Genomic DNA, 20,844 nt, shown 5'->3' with positions numbered 1-20,844 from the left:
TATTTACTCGCTTTGGTATGCTCTGTAAAGATCCGGAGCATACTGAAGTGAGGGGAAGCAACCGCCCCAACCCCACCTCCCACCCCCCAGGGCAACTCCCCACACCCCTGGGGCAACCCCTCCACCCCCACCCACTTACCTGGCCAGCAGGGATAGAGGGAGAGTGATCAGCTGGGTGGCAGGCTGCTGCTGCCACCTCCACAGAGGTGGCAGCACACACAATGTCAGGATGGCCTGGAGCTGGCTCCTCTGCCGTCGCCGTCACCACCGCAGCCCGCGTGAGGCCGGGACAACCTGGAACTGGCTCCTCTGCTGCCACACTGTCTCCGTCGGACCTGCAGCGGCTCGCAGGGCAGCAAGGAAGGCCAGAGCCCCCTCCTCTGGCCCTTCCCACCCCTCAAATGGCTTCTGCTTGCAAGTGGCAGGAAAGGGGCCCTTTAAACTCGACCCAGAAGCTTTCCAAAGCATTGCAAATGCTTCGGAAAGCTTTGATTCGGGATTCGGCAATCCTGAATCTTTACAGATCAGGTCCAATTTGGGTATTTTACCTAAATCAGAAACCTAAAGCACACACCCCTACTGATCATACAACCAAAAGTCCTTTCCCCCTCCAAACAAACAGAACTTCAGATGTTCTCTGCTCTACGTAGGTTTTTCCCTCTAGAACACCTTCTATTTTTATTTATTTATTTATTTATTTATTTATTCAATTTATATACCGCCCATCCCCAGGGGCTCTGGGCGGTGAACAGTTAAAATCAATAAAAACAAAAACTAAAATCAATATACAAATAATAAAACAAATTAACAAGGTGAAGTGGTGGGGAGAACACACCTGTTGTGTGTATTTGTTATATTGCTGCCTCCCTGACTCACTCAAAAGTTTTTTGCTGTCATCAAAGGCTTTTGTCTTAGATGTCCATAGTTTATCTGGTAACAAAGGTTTATTATAGATGGCAATCTGACAGAACAGTCAAAGCATGAGGGTGATTTTGAGGTAAAAAGGGATCTTTTTTTGCTTAAAAAGAAGTAGGATTTATTTATAAGAACATAAGCATGATGGTTGCAGAGTACTGGTTTTAAAATAGTTCTTAAGCTTAGTGGTTTCAAAAATAGTTATATATTCACAGACTGAGTTACAGAAACTAATTTTCCACACAGATCTTCAGTAACAGAACAATCACTCCTTTTATCCCCACAGACATAGATTCACAGAGGCTTTTCCACACAGCTTGTCTGACCTAGATAGAATGAGACCCTTTCAGGCTTCCACAGAGAGTCTCTCTACACAAGACATCTTACACAAGAATGCTCAAGTGTAGAGAGCTGCAATGTTAGCTGGGAAACGTAGTTTAAAAAGACAGAGCCAAAGGTTCTGTCAATTTCACCCCTCTACAGGGTGGGCAAAGATAACTCCTCAGAGGGTTTGTTAATTTCCTCTTCTCCTGGCCCAAAGGGGAAGTGAAATTGACAGAGCCTTTGGGGAGGTGAACAGGAAATTAACCAACCGTCTGAGGAGCAATCTTTGCTGGCTCTGTAGAGAGGTGAAATTAAATTCTCCTTCCCGGCTAACAGTGTGTCTCTTTACACTTGAGTGTTCTCATATAAGGTCTCATATAGAGAGGCTCACAGTTTACCTGACTCAGAATGAATACTTTCTCTGAGATACATGCAGACAACTCAGGCTCCGCACAGGTTTCCTGACTTAACCAGACTCTCCTGGCCGGTTAACTGTCTCTCAGACATGGACTCTCTCAGGCTCTGCACATTTTGCCTGATTCAATTAGAACGAACTCTTTCTCTTAGCACACTGATTGAAAACTACAGTTCTCTCCGCCCCCTAGGGTATTGCTACCATTCAATCAGAGCAGATTCCATTCACCCTTACAGCCCCTCTCCTCCTTTCCTCAGAGGCCTGCATGTAAACCCACAGTAACAAATACCAAAAAAAGCAAACACACATTAAACAGCAGAAATAAAATACTTACATTTCTTTACGTGCAAAACATTACAGGGTTTATTAATTATGTATGGTTTGGAGAAAATGAGAGAACATTCTCCCAGGCTTTTATAATACTAGAACATGCAGGCCTCCAATGATGTTGATGGGTAGTAGATTCAGGATGGGCAATAGGAAGTACTTCTTTATATAATGTGTAGTTAATTAGCTTATGAAATCCAGTGGTGGACACAAGATGTAGTGACAGACAGTACTAGAAGGGGATTACACAAAGGTTCTATCGACAGCTATCATGTCAATCATGCTTGCTAAATGATCCCTTCATGTTCAGAAACAAGACACCTCTGAATGTCAGGTTCCTATGGGATAACAGCAACAGATGATTGTTGTCTTCACTGCCTGCTTGTGGTCTTCCCATACTTATATGACTGGCCATTGTAAGAAACAGTTTCAGGTGGGTAGCTGTATTGGTCAGCAGTAGAACAGAAAGATTCAAGTCCAGTAACACCTTCTGAAGAAGGAAGCTTTGATTCTCAAAAGTATGTACCCTATAAATCTTGTTGGTCTTTAAGCTGTCACTAGACTCGAATCTTGCTATAACCAACAGGATGTTGAAATGCATGGATTTCAGAATGATCAAGAGGGCTCTTCCAATGTCCTATAACCAGTCAGTTGTAAGATTCAGTCAAGGACAGGGACAAAAAAATAATGGGTATTCTGTTATCAGATGAACACTAATAATACAATACTTCAGAAATCTTGAAGCAAATTAACATATATAACTGCATATTTATTGGATAGTAATAGTTTTAAGCAGCAAGACTATTTTACCTTCTTAACTTTAACACCATCCTTTGGTGTTTGCTTAGTTGTGAGATTGTATCCAATCATCTGTTCAGCAAGTTGTCCTACCACACTAGGGCTAAGGGGAAAAAGCAAAGAAAAAAAGGGGGGGAATTACACATCAGTATACAGAGATTTTAAAGGGAGTTGATTTTTTGCGTGTGCATTTCCATATTGTTGTAATGTCTGAAGACTTACTCCTTAGTGAGATGCACACCTCCTTTGAGCCCGCTGCTGAAAACCCCCTTTCCTCTTCCTCCAGCTAAGATCTGGGCCTTCAACACAATTTCAGCAGCCTCTGTAAGACAAAGAAAACAATATTGTTCTATTATGATGCTTCAGTTTTTGTAGCTTAGCTGCCAGGAGGTGTTGCACACTTAATTAGAAATTCTCATCCAGCAGCTTCTATAATCAGTCATTTGACGTCATATAATCATATTCTCAAAAGATGCTCCAACATACATTTATGCAATGTTGGAGGCATAAAATAAGCTATGCAGATTGGTAAACACTGGTTTGATGTGAGTCCATCAGTGTGATGCACAGAGACCAGAAAGAAGTAGATTATATTGCAATTGCCAGCATTGATATTTTCTCCTAACTTTTGGCTCCATAAATGCTATTTATATAATTTAGTTCCAAACCTATCTTTATAAAAAAGTGAGTAATATATGGAAGTACTATTCCCACAAACAGCTGAAATATAAACTTCTCAACTGTTACAAGTATTTTCTTTAAATATCAAGAAATAGTTACCATATCCCAATTTAAAGAGAAAATGATGTATTATAAATCAACAGACATCAAACTTCCCAGAACTGAGTTGCAAACGTGTGACGGTTATTACTTGACATCAATATCATGTGACAGGAAGAGGGTGAGCCAGCCTTATTACTTCAGCAGGGTCAAAAGCAGGCCTATGAGCAGCTGACCAGGAGAACGGGACAAGAAACTTAAGGCAAACACCAAGGAGTGAGCAAGTACTCAAAGCCATGGAAGAGCTTTCAAGGAACTCTATGTACTCTACCACACTCTTTTTCTAGATTTAAGTTTTCATGCCTAGCACGGATAGTTTTATCTCTTGCGACTAAAATAACTAAGGGGGAGCTAATGTTAACAGCACATTTTTCAACTTACAGCTGGAAAGTGGTGACCTACATTATCAGAATCTGCAACCTCCCAAAATATACGAAAAGAACCGTATATGACAAGTTTGGACTCCGTGGTGACATTGGAAGTGAGAGCTCCTCAACAGAACCCGATAGGCAGAATATGGGCCCCATTTCTGGAACACACTGAACAAAAGCGACCTGCCTCCACCCTCCTGATTTTTGTTGGATTTTTTTATTGTCATCATATTCAGTGCTCGAAATTCCTAGTATTATGCCTACAAGCGGTAAGAGTGACTATAAGATGGATGCGTTGAAATGTTATCTTACAGAGACATCTTTGTTTTAGCATAAGAAGGATAAAGAAATCATATTTTCCTTTCTGCACAGTTTGTACAGGACATGTACTAGAAAATAACCACTTTCTAAACACTGACTTTTAATGCAGCATATTTTAGAAATTAAACCCTTCCCTTGGAAGATGGGCCACCATTCCAATGCACCCCCTTCTGACAACCAGCTTTCTATCATTCGTGCCATCGAAAAATCAGATAACAAGGAAATTTAAATGCAACAACCACCCAAAACCCAGCATTATATATCTGCTTCATCTAAGCATACAAATTATTAAGATGAATTTAAAAATAAATCACTTTCCAGGCGACAACAGCTAAAGACAAAAATCGCTCTATCCGCTGTGATAAAACATCTATTTGGGCATTGTTAATGGACGCTATGAGCATTTAATTAGATTACTTCGAGTTGCTAACCATCCTGACAATGAAAGCCTTGTATGCTCTGTGATAAGTGCTGTCAATTATGACTGCGATCATTACCCTTTTGTGCCACAGGCTCTTCAGGCCAAGTCAGTTGTATTCATAGCCTGCATACTAATGACTTTTTACTTGGCAACAGCAAATAAATGGGTCTCCTCCCCCTCCCCCCCCTTTTAGTTAAGCTGCCAAAAGAGCATCAAGGCAACAAAAAGAACTTACACAGAAACTAGCATGAAAGACACAAATAAGCGAACAAGGAAAAGTAAGCATAACTATGTAAAGGTTAGACCTCAAGTACTAATCAATACAGCGACTTAGCAAAACACTTTACAAACAGGTTCCTCACACCCAAGGGGAAAGTGACATGAAGTAATTTAATTCCGCAGTTATTTGCCCAAGCGCTGGAAAATGAAGTAAACCAGACAAATCTTATTCTACAGTAACTAGGTCTGATGGTTTAGCATTTACCAAGCTGATTCACTTCTCCAGTCTCACTGTTTCCGTTTTATTTAAAGATCCGATTTCTAGAAAAGCACAAACAACCAATTTCTCTTTGTTTTTGTTTTGTTTTTAATGTCATCTCCTGCCTGAAGTCCCAGATCACATTAAGAAAGAGTACCCCACACCAGGAAATTTAATTATACCTGAAGTATATACATGATTTAACTATACTCCCAGGATTGTGCCGCTAAAAAAGCACAGCTTCTAACAGGCTTTGTATGGATATGAAATAAGCCCGTATTCAGAAAATGACATTAAAATGGATCTCTTTGGTTAGAGTCTATCAAAGTGGCTTCAGCCATTCTGTGTATCACTCCAAGAGGCACTTTTCTTGTGTAGTTTGATTATACATCAATATATGTAAAAGAAAAAAGAGGGTTTTGGAAAGGCCTAGCACGAAGAAGAAAGTGTCATGTCAATATTTACAGCCATGGAATACACTACAGTGCAATATAATGTAGCATTCTCAACAACACTTCACTTTGCAATTAAGGCCTCTCAATCAATTCCCAGTCCCGTCTATTGGCCGATAAGACTTAGTGTGAAATTCATTAGAGTGTTTGCTTCACAGCTACAAACTAAAAACAAATTAGTAAGATAAGTCAGATGCTTGTTAAAAGTGTATTGGTTTTGTCACTAATTTAGTCATTAAACATTACACTGTAAAATTAAAAAGAGGAGGGACTGCATTGCTGGCTGCAAACGCTTCCTGCTTCTTAGTACAATAAACAGATGATTTACTAGCCATATATGGGGCCAAGTAGTCCTTGACAGTACAAAATCCCTATGCTGATATTATTTTACTGGGCATGGCTGGGGGGGATCCATACTGGCTTGCTCCATCCCCTATGTCACTTCTTAATGCTCCATTTGCACAGTCACTTATGCTTACAGATCACAACAAGTGAGAGGCCACCACAAAATGTTGAGGATTGTGATGTGGTTTATTTTCGGCAAGAACCTTTTGTTTATTTAGACTGTGATCATATGTACATATTTGTAATGTGAATGGTTATCGAGAGATTTTCTCTATACTCTCTCTGACTTACATTTTTCTCTTTCTCTCTCCCCCATGTGTGCTGTCACTCCTCCTCTTTTTCTGTCTTTATCCCGTCCCTACCTCATTCCTCGTTCTTTGTCTCCCATGTTTATTGCAGCTTATTCTCAAGCAAAACAATATTTCACAAAGGAAGGTAAAAAATGGAAAATGGGGGTTATGAAGAGACCATCTCCCCCAAACCCCAAATACAATCCCCCCCATTACAAACTGAAGGGAGGAGATTTTTCGTACAGCAAATTACGGAGAAGAGCACCCTGTAATCCAAAATTGCTTCTCTGAAGAACAACACTGCTCCCCTTTGGGCTCGCAGACAGGGGCTGTCATTTCTCACCTTTTGAACACCTAGGCATGAAAATAAAGTGCTTGAGGTGGCAACTCTTAAAGCAGAGGTCGATGCCTGCATCTTTTAGGATGAGACTTGTGGCATACAGCTAAAGTAAAATAAAGAAAAGATGCTATCCTGCAAGATCAACATGTTCACTTGTGGCCGCACCTGCGAGTAGAACATAAAGCAAGCAGACGCAGGTTCAGCTCCAGTTTCCAGTTGCCTATACAACAGATAAGGCAAAGCACCACCCACATAGGCACGGCTCCACCCAAAAGCCAGGGTAGAGCATAGGATGCTGACTACAACCACAACTAATCACACCCCAGCAGTGGCCAAACCTCCTCTCTTCATGCCAAAACACAGCCCCCCCCCCCCCACCCAGCACTACATAAACCCCAGCCAGGATGCCCCATAGCTCAGTAGGTAGGGTGTATGGCTCAGAACCATGACTCACATTTAGAGTGCACAGTGTTGCATTTCAGTGGCAGGAGAGGCACAGAGAGGGCAAATAACAGCAGTGAGGAAGCACTCAGCACTAAAACCCAACAAGAAGAGCAAAGTAGATGCTTTGTGGCTAACGTCTCATTTTAGAACCCAAACAATTGTTCAATCTCCAAAGACTCAACCCAAAGGGGCGTCCATCCACTAACAGATTCAGCTGCCTTAGCCCAGGAGTCCACATCTACCTGCAGTCTCCCTCATTAAAGGCCAGGTGCTGCCCTGACAATGCTGGCTCGCACATCCAAGGCTACTGGTGCATGCATATGGGGGTGACGTAAGCCAGAACCACCCAGCAACATGCTCCATACCATGCACAAGGGCATATCCCCAGAGAAGTGTACCCAGGAGAGCTGCCTCGAGGGAAGGGGGGCAGGGATGCTGGCAGCCCCATACTGGGCCATTAGAACCCTCCTTTGCCATACACACTTAAAAAGGGGACATGGCACAACTGAGGTTTGGGGTGCCTGGCAGCTGCCCCACTGTGCTCTGTGACTCAGCAGGCCAAACAACCATGGGATGCATTGCCTCTTCCATAACCGAAACAAATGGAGCAGTTCTAATTGCAGAGCACTTCCTCACAGGAGCAGTAAGTATTATGAGGACAGCTACAGCATGCATTTCCCATGGCGGTGGCTATGTAAACCCTGCCAGGGCCCCATAGGCATGGCTGTGGCCGGCACACTGTCTGTACTGTTTGACATCATTGCAGATGTTTTTTCTGACATCTGTGCAGATGGTGATTCAACAGGGGGCCCTGGGAGCATGACTGGTGTGATCCCCGTCACTTTGCTCAGTCATCAGTTCAAGGCCAGACCCTGAAGCACCCTGCCTCCAATGAGCAGGAAGGTACCCCTCACTCCGACGCATGATGTGTTAGGGACAGCTCAGTCTGATGTTGGGTCTTTCTGGAGCCACTGGACTTCTCCTTTGTTCTGCTGCAAAACACAGAAGGGGTCCAGGGGCTCCCTGAAGGCTGACCCCATGTATTGGCCCCTTTCTCACACACACGCTCTGCCAGCTGCTGAGTGCTGCTTGCACAGGAAAGGGTCCAGTTCGTGGTGTCATGAACAAGCTGAAGTCTGCATGCAATGATCCTCATCTCACTGCATTTCTCCATGAGTTTCCCCCTCAACATTACTTTGAATTTTTGAAAAGAGCAAAGATTATAGAAAACAGCTTAACAAAATGTTGATTATAAAAACACAGTTAATTATGCATGGAGAGTGGAGGCATCAGCAATGAAAATGAGCTGTGATCTAAGAGGTCTGAGGTTCAAATGCTATCTCTGCTACACACTCACTTGGTGGTCTCAGGCAAATCACCCCGTCTTCACCTTAGCTGCAATATGGCCTACCTTACCATGCTGCTCTAAGTATAATGTGTGTGGAGGGTTTTGAACACTGAAATAACTATATAAACTATATGAAATAACTATATTATTAGGGTCCTGCAAGCCCCACTCCTACATAGTTCTGCTTCACTTCAGTGGAGACTAGGAAAAAGAAGAGCTTAGTCAACTGCACCCATTTCAAAAGCCTTGTACACATCCTGAGAGTCCAGTCATAGTAAATGAATTAAATCTACACCAAGAACAATTCTTTCAAGGGAAAATACCTTTGGTATTAGATTTTACAATACATCTCCTTGTGTTCTGGTGTTGTGAATACAAATGGAGGTGCTGCACCTTGAAATTGCAACACTACTCCATAGCATAATGAAAGCTTATTGTGAATCAATAAAAAATTGGACCTGCTTTAGAAACTATGATTGCTCTGGTCCACTGGAAACGCCTGCAGCAGAAACGAGCAGCTTGTTTTCAGCCCACCGCTGTGTATATTTAACTGCTGGATTCCTGATCACGAAACAGTATGGTTGGGTGAGAACAGCGATTATGGCTCCTGATGTGGGATGCTAATTTTACCTACCTGTGAATTGTTCTAATATTCCATTCACCCCGACGGGGTTTGGAAACATCATCAAGAATAGTAACAGAAACATTTTTCTCCTCAGAAAGAAATATCACGTCACAAAACAGTGTTATTCAGCTGTTCTCAAAGAATCTTTATGTAATAAATGAAAACAAAAAAAACGATAGTTTAAAAATCTCTCATGACCATCTTTTTGCAAAACATGCACACACACAAAATGGTCACAACTGCCTGATGTTATATGTATCTTTCAGAAAACAACCACAGTTTGAGGACAGAGAGAAGACATTCACAGAGAGTGCCTACATACTGGATGACTTTTTTCTATTTCCTTAAGATGGTGTTGAGGAAACACTCTGCGATTTGACAGTCACATAGGTAGAGTTGCCATCTTCAAACTGAAATAACTACCTCCACATTGAGATGACCATTGGTCAGTTTTTGACCTCACCCTGCTCCTGCGCCTCTAATGGTATCTGTAGAGACATTAAGAAGCTATACTGCTTGCCTCTATCCTGTGGAAAGCTTCACCAGATTTTGACAGATCAACTTGTTGTTAAAGGCACAGGAGCAGGCTAGGTTAGATTTCTCTGGTCAATTGCAACACTAGTCAAGATCCTGAGAAGGATCAACACTTCAGGTACACAGTGCCTGAACCCCAGACCAAGCCTGTCCTGGATATAAAGCAGTCGGTGTAGATTGCTCTCAGGGTACACTGTTCTCGGATTTTTCATTTATTTATTTGGTTCAGATCCTTAAAGAAAGTACATGGAAATGTGTGTGGAATCCTCGGTAGTTTTCCATCAGGCACTGACCAGCTTGTCTTTTTCCTTCACCACTGCTGCCAGTTTAGGTGATCCATGGCCATTTGCTGGGCCTGCCTCTAACACAGGCCTGACCTCAGACATGAGAAGGTAGCACACGGCCTCCTGGTGATTCTTCCATGGGCTCCCAGAGGCATAGATAACCTCCTTGTTGAGGTCAGTCAAAATATCAGCTCAACTCAATGGGCATATCCTACCCTTAAGTTTCTGACCGCCAGACATTCTTGCTTCATACACAGCCAACCGGTACAACATCATAGTTATGGAGTATGATGCCATAGTTGGACTAGGAGTTGGACTAGGTCCGTTTAAATCTGGGTTCCAAGGCTAACCTGCTTTGGCATTCACTGGGTGATCCTGAGCCATTTACTACCTCTCTGCTTAAAGTTACCTCACATGGCTGCTGTAAAGACAAAATGGGAGGAGCAGGAGGGTGCACTGTGTCCTGAGATTCGTGAAGAAAAGTGGGGGATAAATAACAATACTGACCTCTACAGAGATTTCCAGCCTCTCTTCTTGTGATATGTCTTAACCATCACCCATTCTAAATTAGCTCTTCCATGTCACTTCTGGCTATGGGTGCTTTACAACAGTTATACCTATTCCATTCTTTTTGTTGTCAGCAAGACTCCCCCCCCCCCCCCGCCGCCTTATTAAATAAAATCCCTTGCTCTCCTGGGCCTTGGGCTGTCATCTTTTTAACATACCTTTAACAGAAACCTGATACACAAAAATTTAGTAGATGGATTTGTTTCCTGCACACATACGTTTGCGGCTGAAGAAAACTTCCCCTATTAAATTCTGCACAACCAAAGGTCCAAGTGTGGGGCCCTGGTAAAATTGAGAAATCATCTAGGCAGCTGAGTCCCCATGTTAGACAGTTTGGCTTACCCAGGGGCTATGGCTCAGTGCTACAGCATCAGCTTGACATGCAGAAGGTCCCAGGTTCAATCCTCAGCATCTTCAATCCAAAGGATCAGATAGGAGGTGATGTAAAAGGCTTCAACTGGAGGTTCTGGAGATCCAGTACCAGTCTGAGTAAACAATACTGACTCTGAAGGACTGATGGTCTGATTCAGTATAAGGCAGTGTCGTGCGTTTACCAGTCCTTATGAAAAAATGTGGTCCCCGCCCCCGCCAACAGGGAAAGAGCTGCCACATCTCAAAGCAGCCTCTGGTTTCAAAGATAGCACTCCCACAAATAGCAAGCAAATAAATAGAGATGTGAGACTGAGGTGTGAAATTGAAGCGTTTCTATAAAACACAGCTCAACCTCCCACCTACCAGTAGAGTTCAGCCGCATCATCTATTATGTGAAATGTCTGCAATAGCAGCAACCTATATGGGTCTTGCTTTTAAATTAGTGCCCCCCATCCCATTTGCATTTCATCCCCCAGATATGCAGCCATCCTTTGAGCACGAGAAGTTTCCACATCCTTCCATTTTTCTGTCTAGTTGCACCACTGAAGACAGATAAATCTTCACATTCGTAATGCTGATACTCCTTAAAAATACTGTATATTTATTACAAAATTACAAGCCTCATTAAAATCTATAGTGATAAATTACCCAGTCTCTTGATCCTGTCAACGGATGTTAATTGTTTTTATATTCATTACTACACACTTCACTAGTATTACTTTTTTAAAAGCTAAATAAAAACAACCAAGGCTTACCTTAGATTCCTACAGCCCCCATCACCATGATAGTTGCCATAATACCCCAGCTCTGAAAACTGTCCTGCAGATCTAACATATGAGGACTGAGTAGAAGTCTTCCAATCCATAGCAGGTGAGTATCTCTTTTCTACCTGATAAATAAATCATACATTGGCCCCAGAAACCTAATTAAAGAATTCCATGTTTGGGCCGTTAGCAGAGTCTATTGTTTAGCAGAGGAAAGGTGGTTGTGAGCCGGTTCTGTTGGCTGGTGTGTGTGCAGGAGAGAAAATAACAAAAACATACACTTGCTTATATTTAGAAAAGAAATAAAGAGTTCTTTATTGTAGTAACTTCATACTCTGATAGGAAAGGAAGAGAGACAGATCCTAACTACCTATCTATTCTAAGCAGGGGTCATTTCGTAGAAAAAGAGCTGGAGGAACTCATTAGCATACCTCATTAGTATATGCCATGCCTCTTGCCATTACCAGAAGTGTGTCATTAGTATAACTGATTTGCATGTGCCAGACCCCCTAACATCACCTATTCTGGCTGTTTTGGACCAAATCCTGGCCATTCAGGGCCAAAATTGGGGCAAAAATGGCAAAAAGGGGCTGAAAAGGGGCCTAAAATGGTCAGGATCGGGCCGCTGCTGAGCGGGAGAGTGATCCACCACTTGTCAGAGGCCTGATCTGGGCTGTTTCGGCCCCAATTCAGGCCGAAATGAGCCCAAAATGGCTGAGAATCAGGTGGGCAGGGCTACCTGACATGTGACCTCTTTGGGGAACTGCCAGAACTGCGTTCCTGTGCATTCCCCCTCGAAATGAGCCCTGATTCTAAGAATGGGCATGGATGGCTGTAGAAGTCCTGCATCCATGCTTCCAAGATGGAGGGAGGAGGAGGAGAGAGTTGTTGCCTGGAACAATGCCAGGAAAAGAAGTGACAGGAAGTCAGGAGGAGAAAATCCTGAGAATAACAATCTACATATCAAAGGATAGTCAGAGCAGTAAATAGTAAACAGAGGGCCCTGGCCTCTCTATCTTTCTAACTCTTTTGTTTGTCCCCCTTTGAAACCTGAGGAAAGGGACAGCGCTGAATCCTCCTCTTCCAACTCTACCAATTTCACAGGTCAATCTGGCTAGTCATTCCTGGGGACTATATTGGACTAGATGGACCTTTCATTGCATGGCAATTTTTATGCCCTTTGAGGCTAAGAGACACTAAAAGAACACACACACACGTGTCTTAGCCTCTCTCTATCTACAAAACTGGCAGAGGCAAAAGTCACAGGAGAGTGTATATTTCTCTACTTTGCATTTTCTTTTTATTAATGCAAATACAGTGAGCAGGGGAAGACTACTCAGCTGTGTCTGGAAATTCAAACTATCATAATAGCATCTATTATAATGCAGCTTGGAGGACAACTTTTTTGTGCAGCAAATAGTAGGCAGCATTGAAGTCAAGCAGTCATTAAGAACAAAACACACGACTCTTGCCTCTAAGCTGGAATAATATGCACACCTGTTTTCCTGGACTGCCTTCAAAATGTCTCTCTTTGTGATTATGTGCAGAGTGCTGGAGCTGGGTGGGAGGAGGGGAGAGAAACCATTCTCTTTTTGGACTTTCATTATGCATTGCTGAACTGTCAGACTGATGGTATGGAATCTGCGCAGTGACAAATATAGCAAACAGAGAACTGGCATTGCCTTGTGAATTAATGTTTGTGAACAACAACAACAACAAAATCCGCCAAAAACAGACACATAAGGGTATAGAAAATGTATCTGTAGAATGATACTTCACCTATCTATAAGCATAGAAAAGTACGTCTGTGTCTCTTGTCCACTGGACATGTGTAGTTTTGTACCACGTAAGTAAATCTGTGACACATCCTATATTCTGTTTTTATAAACTGCACAGTAGGAGCTTCTCTGTCATGCCCTGGACATATCTTTGTCTATCCTCCTTCCTTTATTTGTACTCAAACAACAACCTGATGAAGAGTTATAGAGATATTTTGGTTGATTCTAATTAGAAAGATTTATGTTACCATTTTTGGAGGTCATACTTGAGAATACTAGTATTTGGCTACTTTGCAAAGTTGAAGAATGCACTGGCTCACATCACAAAGAAGTCTTATGGAACATCCCATTCCAAAAGACATGGAGTGGATTACAATGTGTTCAAATGTTACAATAAACCAGAGTCCAGAAATGCAGTGGTGACAGATTAGAAGATTTCCAATCCCTCTGGGCCAATGGGCTTCAGCATGCACTTGGGGATTCCAGTGCATAAATGGGATGATTATCAAAGAAAAAGAATGCCATTTGTCAGGTTAATGGTGGGGAAATCTTGAAATGTACGCATGGAACTGAGGCCACAACTTATATCCTGGGTCTATGCACACAAAGCGCAGCAATGCAAAGCTTAGGATCTCACCCATTAACTTTCAGCAGATGCACCATGAACTGGAACACCTGATGACAGGCATTCTCCCAAATGCGTGGACGGAATAATCTGGGAGGTGCATTCCAAGGGGACTTGCAAAGTTACCAATATATGTGTAACTCAAGCATCATATCCCATTACAATCAGTGATGCAGCAAAGGATCCCAAGGAACAAAGGATCCACAATCACATATGACTTCATTGGCATCCCTAGAAATATTGCAACGATTTGGGTTGATTGTGCAGTTGGGTCACCTACCCTGACTGAGGCTTGTATCACGTGGAGGAAATTCTTGAAATTTACCAGAGAAGCAGAAATGCAGGGAATTAAATAGTCATTACACTCTTGTTGGATGTGACCCAAAGTTACACACATTCTGAAGGCTCAAGGCAGTTCAGTAGTATTGGTGAATATGGATGCATACCCCTTCATTAAGAACATAAACTACACTGCCCTACACCATCAGACTGTTATTCCACTTAGTCAAATATGGTCTATTCTAATTGTCACTTGCCCTCCAAAATCTTAAACAAAGGTTTTTCAGCCCTGCAGCCAGATATTCTTGCAACTGGAGTTGCCAGGGACCAGACCTGGCGTTTTTCAGCACACAAAATATATGCTTTAGCACTGAGCTGTAGGTTTTTCCAATTACAGCATGGCACTTACACATGAAGGAAGCATCCATGCATACATTTCCTCCCCATGATTGGTATTGTTCAGGAAAAAGCATCCTTGATCAGGGTATGTGTGGACTCTGCCTCCACGCATAAGCGCTGTGCTCACAAGTCAGCGATCATGCAGAGGTAGGGGGCAAGGCCAGTGCACATATGCCCACTCTTCCTCTTTGCTCAGAGAGATTCTGTGTCCAGGGCTACCGAGTCACGTTATTCGTCAACTGAAATCAGTGTCGTCTGCTTCCTGTTTCATACTACATGGTAAGATTTTGCAGGGCTCATTTACCAGCTTGCTGGTGTTTATAAATGAATCCCTTGGTATGGAAATGTCCCCCTTATAGGCTCTTGCTGCTGCCATTCCTCAGTCCTTCTTTCTTGTGTTGTTGCCTTCTAGAGTACATGCCTTTCTGGAGCAATGGGGGCTTATTAATTACCAAGTGGAGCCAGAAAGCCGGCCAATGGCCATGGGCCCTCCTCCCACGCCACATTTCAATGTGCTGGCTGACACCCCTTCTGGGCTTATGCCACTTCATCTCCGTGTGCCTCAGGTAAAGTTACCCAAGTCATGGCTAGCAGCAGGGTTCTTCTTCCAATGAATTACTACAGCGTAGAGGTTCCAGTCTCACTTGTTTTCATGTGGTTTGGTGAGTAAGAAGTTGCTATAGCTCCAGCCAGCTCTGTGCGGGACCATTTGCTGTTTGCACCATTCATGGCTGCATATGGCCTGGAGCCATATGTAGAGGATTCACAGCTCAATGCAGAAGGTCCCGGGTTCAATCCCTAGCAATTCCAGTTGAAAGGACCTTGGATGAATACTTGTCAGAGATGCTTTAGGCTGATCCTGCACTGGGCAGGGGGTTGGACTAGTTGGTCTGTATGGCCCCTTCCAACTCTATGATTCTGTCTAGCAGCAGCTCTCCAGTGTCAAAAGTCAAGTTCTTCTGCATCACCTGATCGGATCGTTTTAACTGTGGATGCTGGAGAGTGAACCTGCAAACTTCAGCATGCAAAGCACAGACTCACAGCCCCTCTAGTGGCAGAAGTGAAGAAAGCAACAGACAAATATGCATTGAAATACTGTCCTGTACACAACCCCATATTCCCAAAATTTAAGGAAACTTTTCTTAAGAGGGTATAGTTGTTTCTGAAGATTCCCACATGCTCTGCAGACAGTTTCAGGTGGGTAGCCATGTCAGTCTGTTGTCAAAGAACAAAACCTGGGTCCAACAGTACCTTGAAGACCAACGGTATGAGCTTTTGAGAGTCAAGAACAGAGCTTTGACTCCCAAAATCTCATACCTTGGAAATCTAATTGATCTTTAAGGTGCTATTGGATCCAGATCTTGCTCTTCCACTCTCTCTGCAAATCTCCAATGTCTCCAATATGCTAACCTCCTGGACGAAAATTTCAAAGCGAATCAGCAGGCTGCAATGGGAAGGGGGGAAATTGGTGGAAATTGCTGCCCCCAATTAAGAAAACTAAAAATACATTCTTAAGCAGCAACACACATTTCTATGACCATTAACTTCAATGGACTTTGAAGGGTATAACTTTCCTGTTAAGTGTCCGAAAGTCTTTGGCACTGCAGCAAATACAAGCCAATGGGTTTCATTGTTAAAATTCCGTTCATGAAAAGCAAGTAGATCATCTGGACCAGGGGGAGGCAGAAGGAACAGCTTTCCACTGATCCAGCAGCAGATTTATAAACTGAGTCTTTATCAGCCTGCCTCTGTCAAGCAAAGCAGCTGATGTTCCATCACACTACACAGTGTACCAAAATGTCAATACTTCATCACTCCCCTTTAGGCTCTGGTGTCTATCCAATGAATCGCCAGGTATGACAGAAAAAAGACAGACCCCCCCCCTTTCTGCACAAAGTGACTTGTGTTCCATTTAAGTCTTCTTTTGATGATTCTAAATACGACTAAATTGGTTCACTGTCCTTCTGCTGACCCCTCAGCTTAGGGGCAAATTTCACACAGAGAAAGCAAGTGTGTGTGTAAGAAATAAAAATGAAAGGTATGGAGGGAAATAAGATGGGAATTCGTTATGATGTCTCTTTCTTGTGCAGTGAAGGCTGAATAATTAGAAATTGCTGGTCAAAGGCTTATTTTCATCTCTGATGCCATCGAGCATCTAGGTACCAGCGTTCATCCAAGCTTGAAGTGGACAGTACAATATCATTGCTTACATATACAGGGTCAGATAGATTTAAAAGAGGCAAGGAGACAAAAAAAGAAAAATAAACACAAATTAATTAAGTACACAAACCCTACAGAAAGAAATGGAAACATATTTGTTTCTGAATACTTATTGCTCTGCTTATTGAAGGGTGTGAGGAGAATCAGCAAAGGGTTTCATTTGATAGCATTCGTAGAATCTACTCCCCCACCCCCCTTTCATTTAAAAGCTACTGCATTAAGCAGTACAAGAGTGAAATATTGTGGCCCTCAGGCTACTGGTACATATTAACTACTGTAAGGAGATGAAGTCTCATCAAAAGTATGCCGCACCATTTTATAATTTAATATATGCTGGGACCAATAATAAACTAAGCTGCAGTCATAAAATCAGAGGCTGGCTTCACATCATGTGGCTGTTTATTTTTCAACATGCACTTTTAGTGCCAGGCTCCAAAAAGATATTTAAAGAAAGGACAGTTCTGAAGAGTCATTTAGATGGGCACAATCAGTTCATTTCTGATATTTATCATTTGCCACCATGACTTTTAAAGCATATGAAGACCTACTTCTCACTGAGGAGGTAAGCTTACATCTGGGCTGTACCACTTCAGACGTCAGCATACATGACTAAAATGGACCAGCATATAAAAAAAAAATCCTTGCACATAGAAAATCAGCATGTCAGGGAGAAGAATAAGCTAGAACCCTGGGACTTCACAAACAGTTTTCCTGTGTGAATGTAACTTAGCTATGAGTTCCCACGTACCTGTTTCCCATCAGGATGGATAAGCCTAGCCCTGCTAATCAAGGTATTTATATGTCTACAGGGGTCATTTTGTAGAAAAAGAGCGGGAGGAACTTATTAGCATAACTCATTCGCATATGCCACTCCCCTTGACATCACCAGAAATGTGTCATTAGCACAACTGATTTGCATATGCCACACCCCCTGACATCACCTATCCTGGCTGTTTTGGACCCAATCCTGGCCATTCAGGGCCGAAATTGGGCCCAAAATGGCAAAACGGGGCTGAAAATGGCCAAAACAGGGCCCAAAATGGTCAGGATTGGGCTGCTGCTGAGCAGGAGAGTGATCCACCACCCGTCAGAGGTCCGATCCGGGCTGTTTCGGCCCCAATCCAGGACAAAATGGGTCCAAAATGGCCGAGTCAGGTAGGCAGGGCCACCTGACATGTGACCTCTTTGGGGAACTGCTGGAACTGTGTTCCTGCACGTTCCCCCTCGAAATGAGCCCTGTATGTCTATATGTTTTAGCTCACTCTTCTTTTAAAAAGTTGGGGGAGGGACCTAACTCACATGCTCCCTTCAACACAACTATGTGACATAGGTTTGGCTGAAAGTGGTTGGCTCAGTGTCAATCAATGAACTTAAATGGGTCTCCACCATCATAGTCAGATACTTTAACAACTACATCATCCCAGCAAACTAATATCAAATTTGGTTTTAAAACCTTGTCCCTAACAATGTAATCAATGAGATCAATTAGCAGACAAAATGGCTTTTTCAAGCTTTGGATCACAACGCTATATTTTGCATACATCTATACTTAGTGATTTTTTTCACCGAACTGGTACTACAGGATACCAACAATAAACATCAATTTCCAATAGTGAAAAACTGAGCTGAAGAACAGGGAAGGCACAAAGCCACATAGAGAAATTTATTAAAGTCTAATTTCCTGATTTTAATTTGCAACAGTTTGGCAAACCAAATTATAGATATAGAGTAGGGAGGTAGCACCAAGTCACCCATAAAGTATCACAGATTACAGGCCGTGGTGTAATACCAGGCAGCCTCTTCAACTGGGGAAACTCTATAGAATGTCCTGGTTCCCTAACTTTACAGTGAATACAACTGATCAGACCAATGGTTCTTAAACAGTAATCTACAAGGGGTATGTGACTTGGTATTCATATACCAGAGGTATAGCCAGATATATGTCAAATTGGCATAATTCAGCTATTCCAATTAAAACTAAAGAATCTCAAATCTGGCAGGAGACTGGATAATGAGAGGCTGGATAAAACCAAGTGTGTTCGATTTTATCTGGCAAACGCAGCTGCAGCCATTGACAGGCTGCTTCTCCAAGCTTCCCCCCGCCCCTTTTCTTTCCTGGGTTTTCCTGGGCTTTTTTACCACCAGAGGAGATGGGGGGGGGGAACAAGGCAGGAAGGAGTGGAACTGAGTGAGCGAATGGCCAATTGGTGCAGAAACTCAAGTTGTCTGGCCAATCAGGGGATTCTTTGATGGGACAAAGCCTTTTTCAAAACCTGCAAGGAGTTAAAAAAGCAGGCTTGGCTCAGAGCAGACTTTATTTTGTGTGGTTTTCTCTGCAGACTGTGGGAAGACTGTGCTGTTAGAGTGCTGCTCTTGCTTGCTCTGGCCTACTTTCTTTGCCTTTGGGATTATCACTTCTGGATTCACCCGCCTGATACCCAGAACTTACTGCTGCTGCCTGCCTGGAGAAAGACCCGAGTGCTGCTTGCCTGCCTGAGGAGGGCCACCTGAGGATATGACTTCCTAAGACTCATTTTTTTCCTGTTTTAGGGGGCAGGGAGTTGGCCTCGTGTTGGGTGTAGAAGTGGTAGGATAAGAGGGAAAGGGGGCAAGGTTCTTCTTAGCTAAAATTTAATAATTGCTTTTGCTGTTTGGGGAGTGCTTTTAGTTTTGTTGCTGAGACTTGCAAGTTGTTCTCATGTGGGGGAAGATAGCTTTTTCCTGGTTGTTAGTTTAAAGACAAGAATTGCCTGCTTTGCTGTATGCTAGTGTTTTTCAGAGTTGTTCTTATAAGGGATAGTCGCTTAAGCAGCTGCATGCTGTAATTTACGGGTTTGATATTGATGTTGGTTCCCTTGTTTGAGTTTGGTTCTGTTGTGCTTTGGTAGTTCAGCTTGCATTGGGACTTACATTTTAGGACTGGCTTTTGGTCAATGGCTGGGGTTGCCCCTTTGCTTAAAGTTTCTTTGCCCTGGAAAGGTTCAGGATTTTTTATCCAGTAGGAAACAATCGAGAGTGACTGGAGGCCGCTTGTCCAGGAGCTCATAGAATTGGACCCCTGGGTCCCATCTTCCTGAAACTTGGGGGAGGGGGTCCTTTAGTGGACAGGAAGGACTAGGTTTTCTGCAAATTTGGTGGTGTTTGCTTGAAAACTTCCCCCAGCCACTTGGATAGTTTTCCCCATAGGGAATGGCTGGATATATGAGATTCTCCAGTTGTACCAAACTGGATTAGAGAATCAGACCCAGATATCAGAGATACCCAGTATTTATGGTATTCCTGATTTATCCAATTTTTTTGGGTACACAGTCCTATAATCCACTACCACCCGCTAAGTACACTACAGTATAATCAAAAGCCCCCTCCCCAAGCCACAAAAAATAGGATGTAAGAACAACACTAGTCAAAACAAGTTTGTTTGTTTGTTTGTGTGTGTGTGTGTGTGTGTGACCTATGCATATGCTACACAGATCTGCATATCAAGCACACCTTTAGTAAGATCCCGGTGCCTGATGACCATTAATCAACTCTATGGCACTTTTTAAAGGGTATTTAAGAGAAATACAAGACATGAGAATTTATCCTCCAGGAAGAGTGAGAAATATAGAACAACTCTCCTCTGCTGACTGTTAGAAGCCATTGAAAGTGGGGACAGGGACTGCCTAAAATTCCAAATGTTCACTCACCTACTAAGGCTTCTGAATGTCACCCAGGATTATAGTTCATCTCCTGGGTCATCCACAGAGCTTCCATTAAGAATCACTCAAATATGAATTGTATGAATGAGTTCTGTGTGCCTCAAACAGTCTCTGCTGTGGAGTGCACTTCTTCTTCTGCTAAAACTTCCATTTGCTGAAGACCAATGATATTCAATGCTCCCTTTCACAAATGGAAATGTTAGTGGAAGAGGAAGCCCGATCCATGGTAGAGAATATCTAGCATGAATGGAACTCATTCACTCCCTTTGGGGTGGTACAGTGTGACACCAATTAGAAGATTCCTTAAAAGCACATACAGGAGAATCACAA

The 20,844-nt window shown here is 42.8% G+C and overlaps 1 protein-coding gene across 2 annotated transcripts in view; it reads right to left on the bottom strand.

Moving 5' to 3' along the window:
• Positions 1–20,844, bottom strand: part of SUCLG2 (succinate-CoA ligase GDP-forming subunit beta) — a 275,276-nt gene that overhangs the window by 131,586 nt on the left and 122,846 nt on the right. For both annotated transcript variants that reach the window (XM_054978337.1, XM_054978338.1), the window contains exons 3-4: positions 3,002–3,101; positions 2,792–2,882 (exon numbers count right to left, since the gene is read on the bottom strand). In XM_054978337.1, the coding sequence (XP_054834312.1) occupies positions 2,792–2,882; positions 3,002–3,101 (191 nt within the window). The remainder of the gene's footprint in view (positions 1–2,791; positions 2,883–3,001; positions 3,102–20,844) is intronic.

Source organism: Eublepharis macularius, chromosome 4 (assembly GCF_028583425.1).
Source record: "Eublepharis macularius isolate TG4126 chromosome 4, MPM_Emac_v1.0, whole genome shotgun sequence".
Classification (NCBI taxonomy): Eukaryota; Metazoa; Chordata; class Lepidosauria; order Squamata; family Eublepharidae; genus Eublepharis; species Eublepharis macularius.
This window is presented reverse-complemented; position numbering and strand designations above follow the sequence as displayed.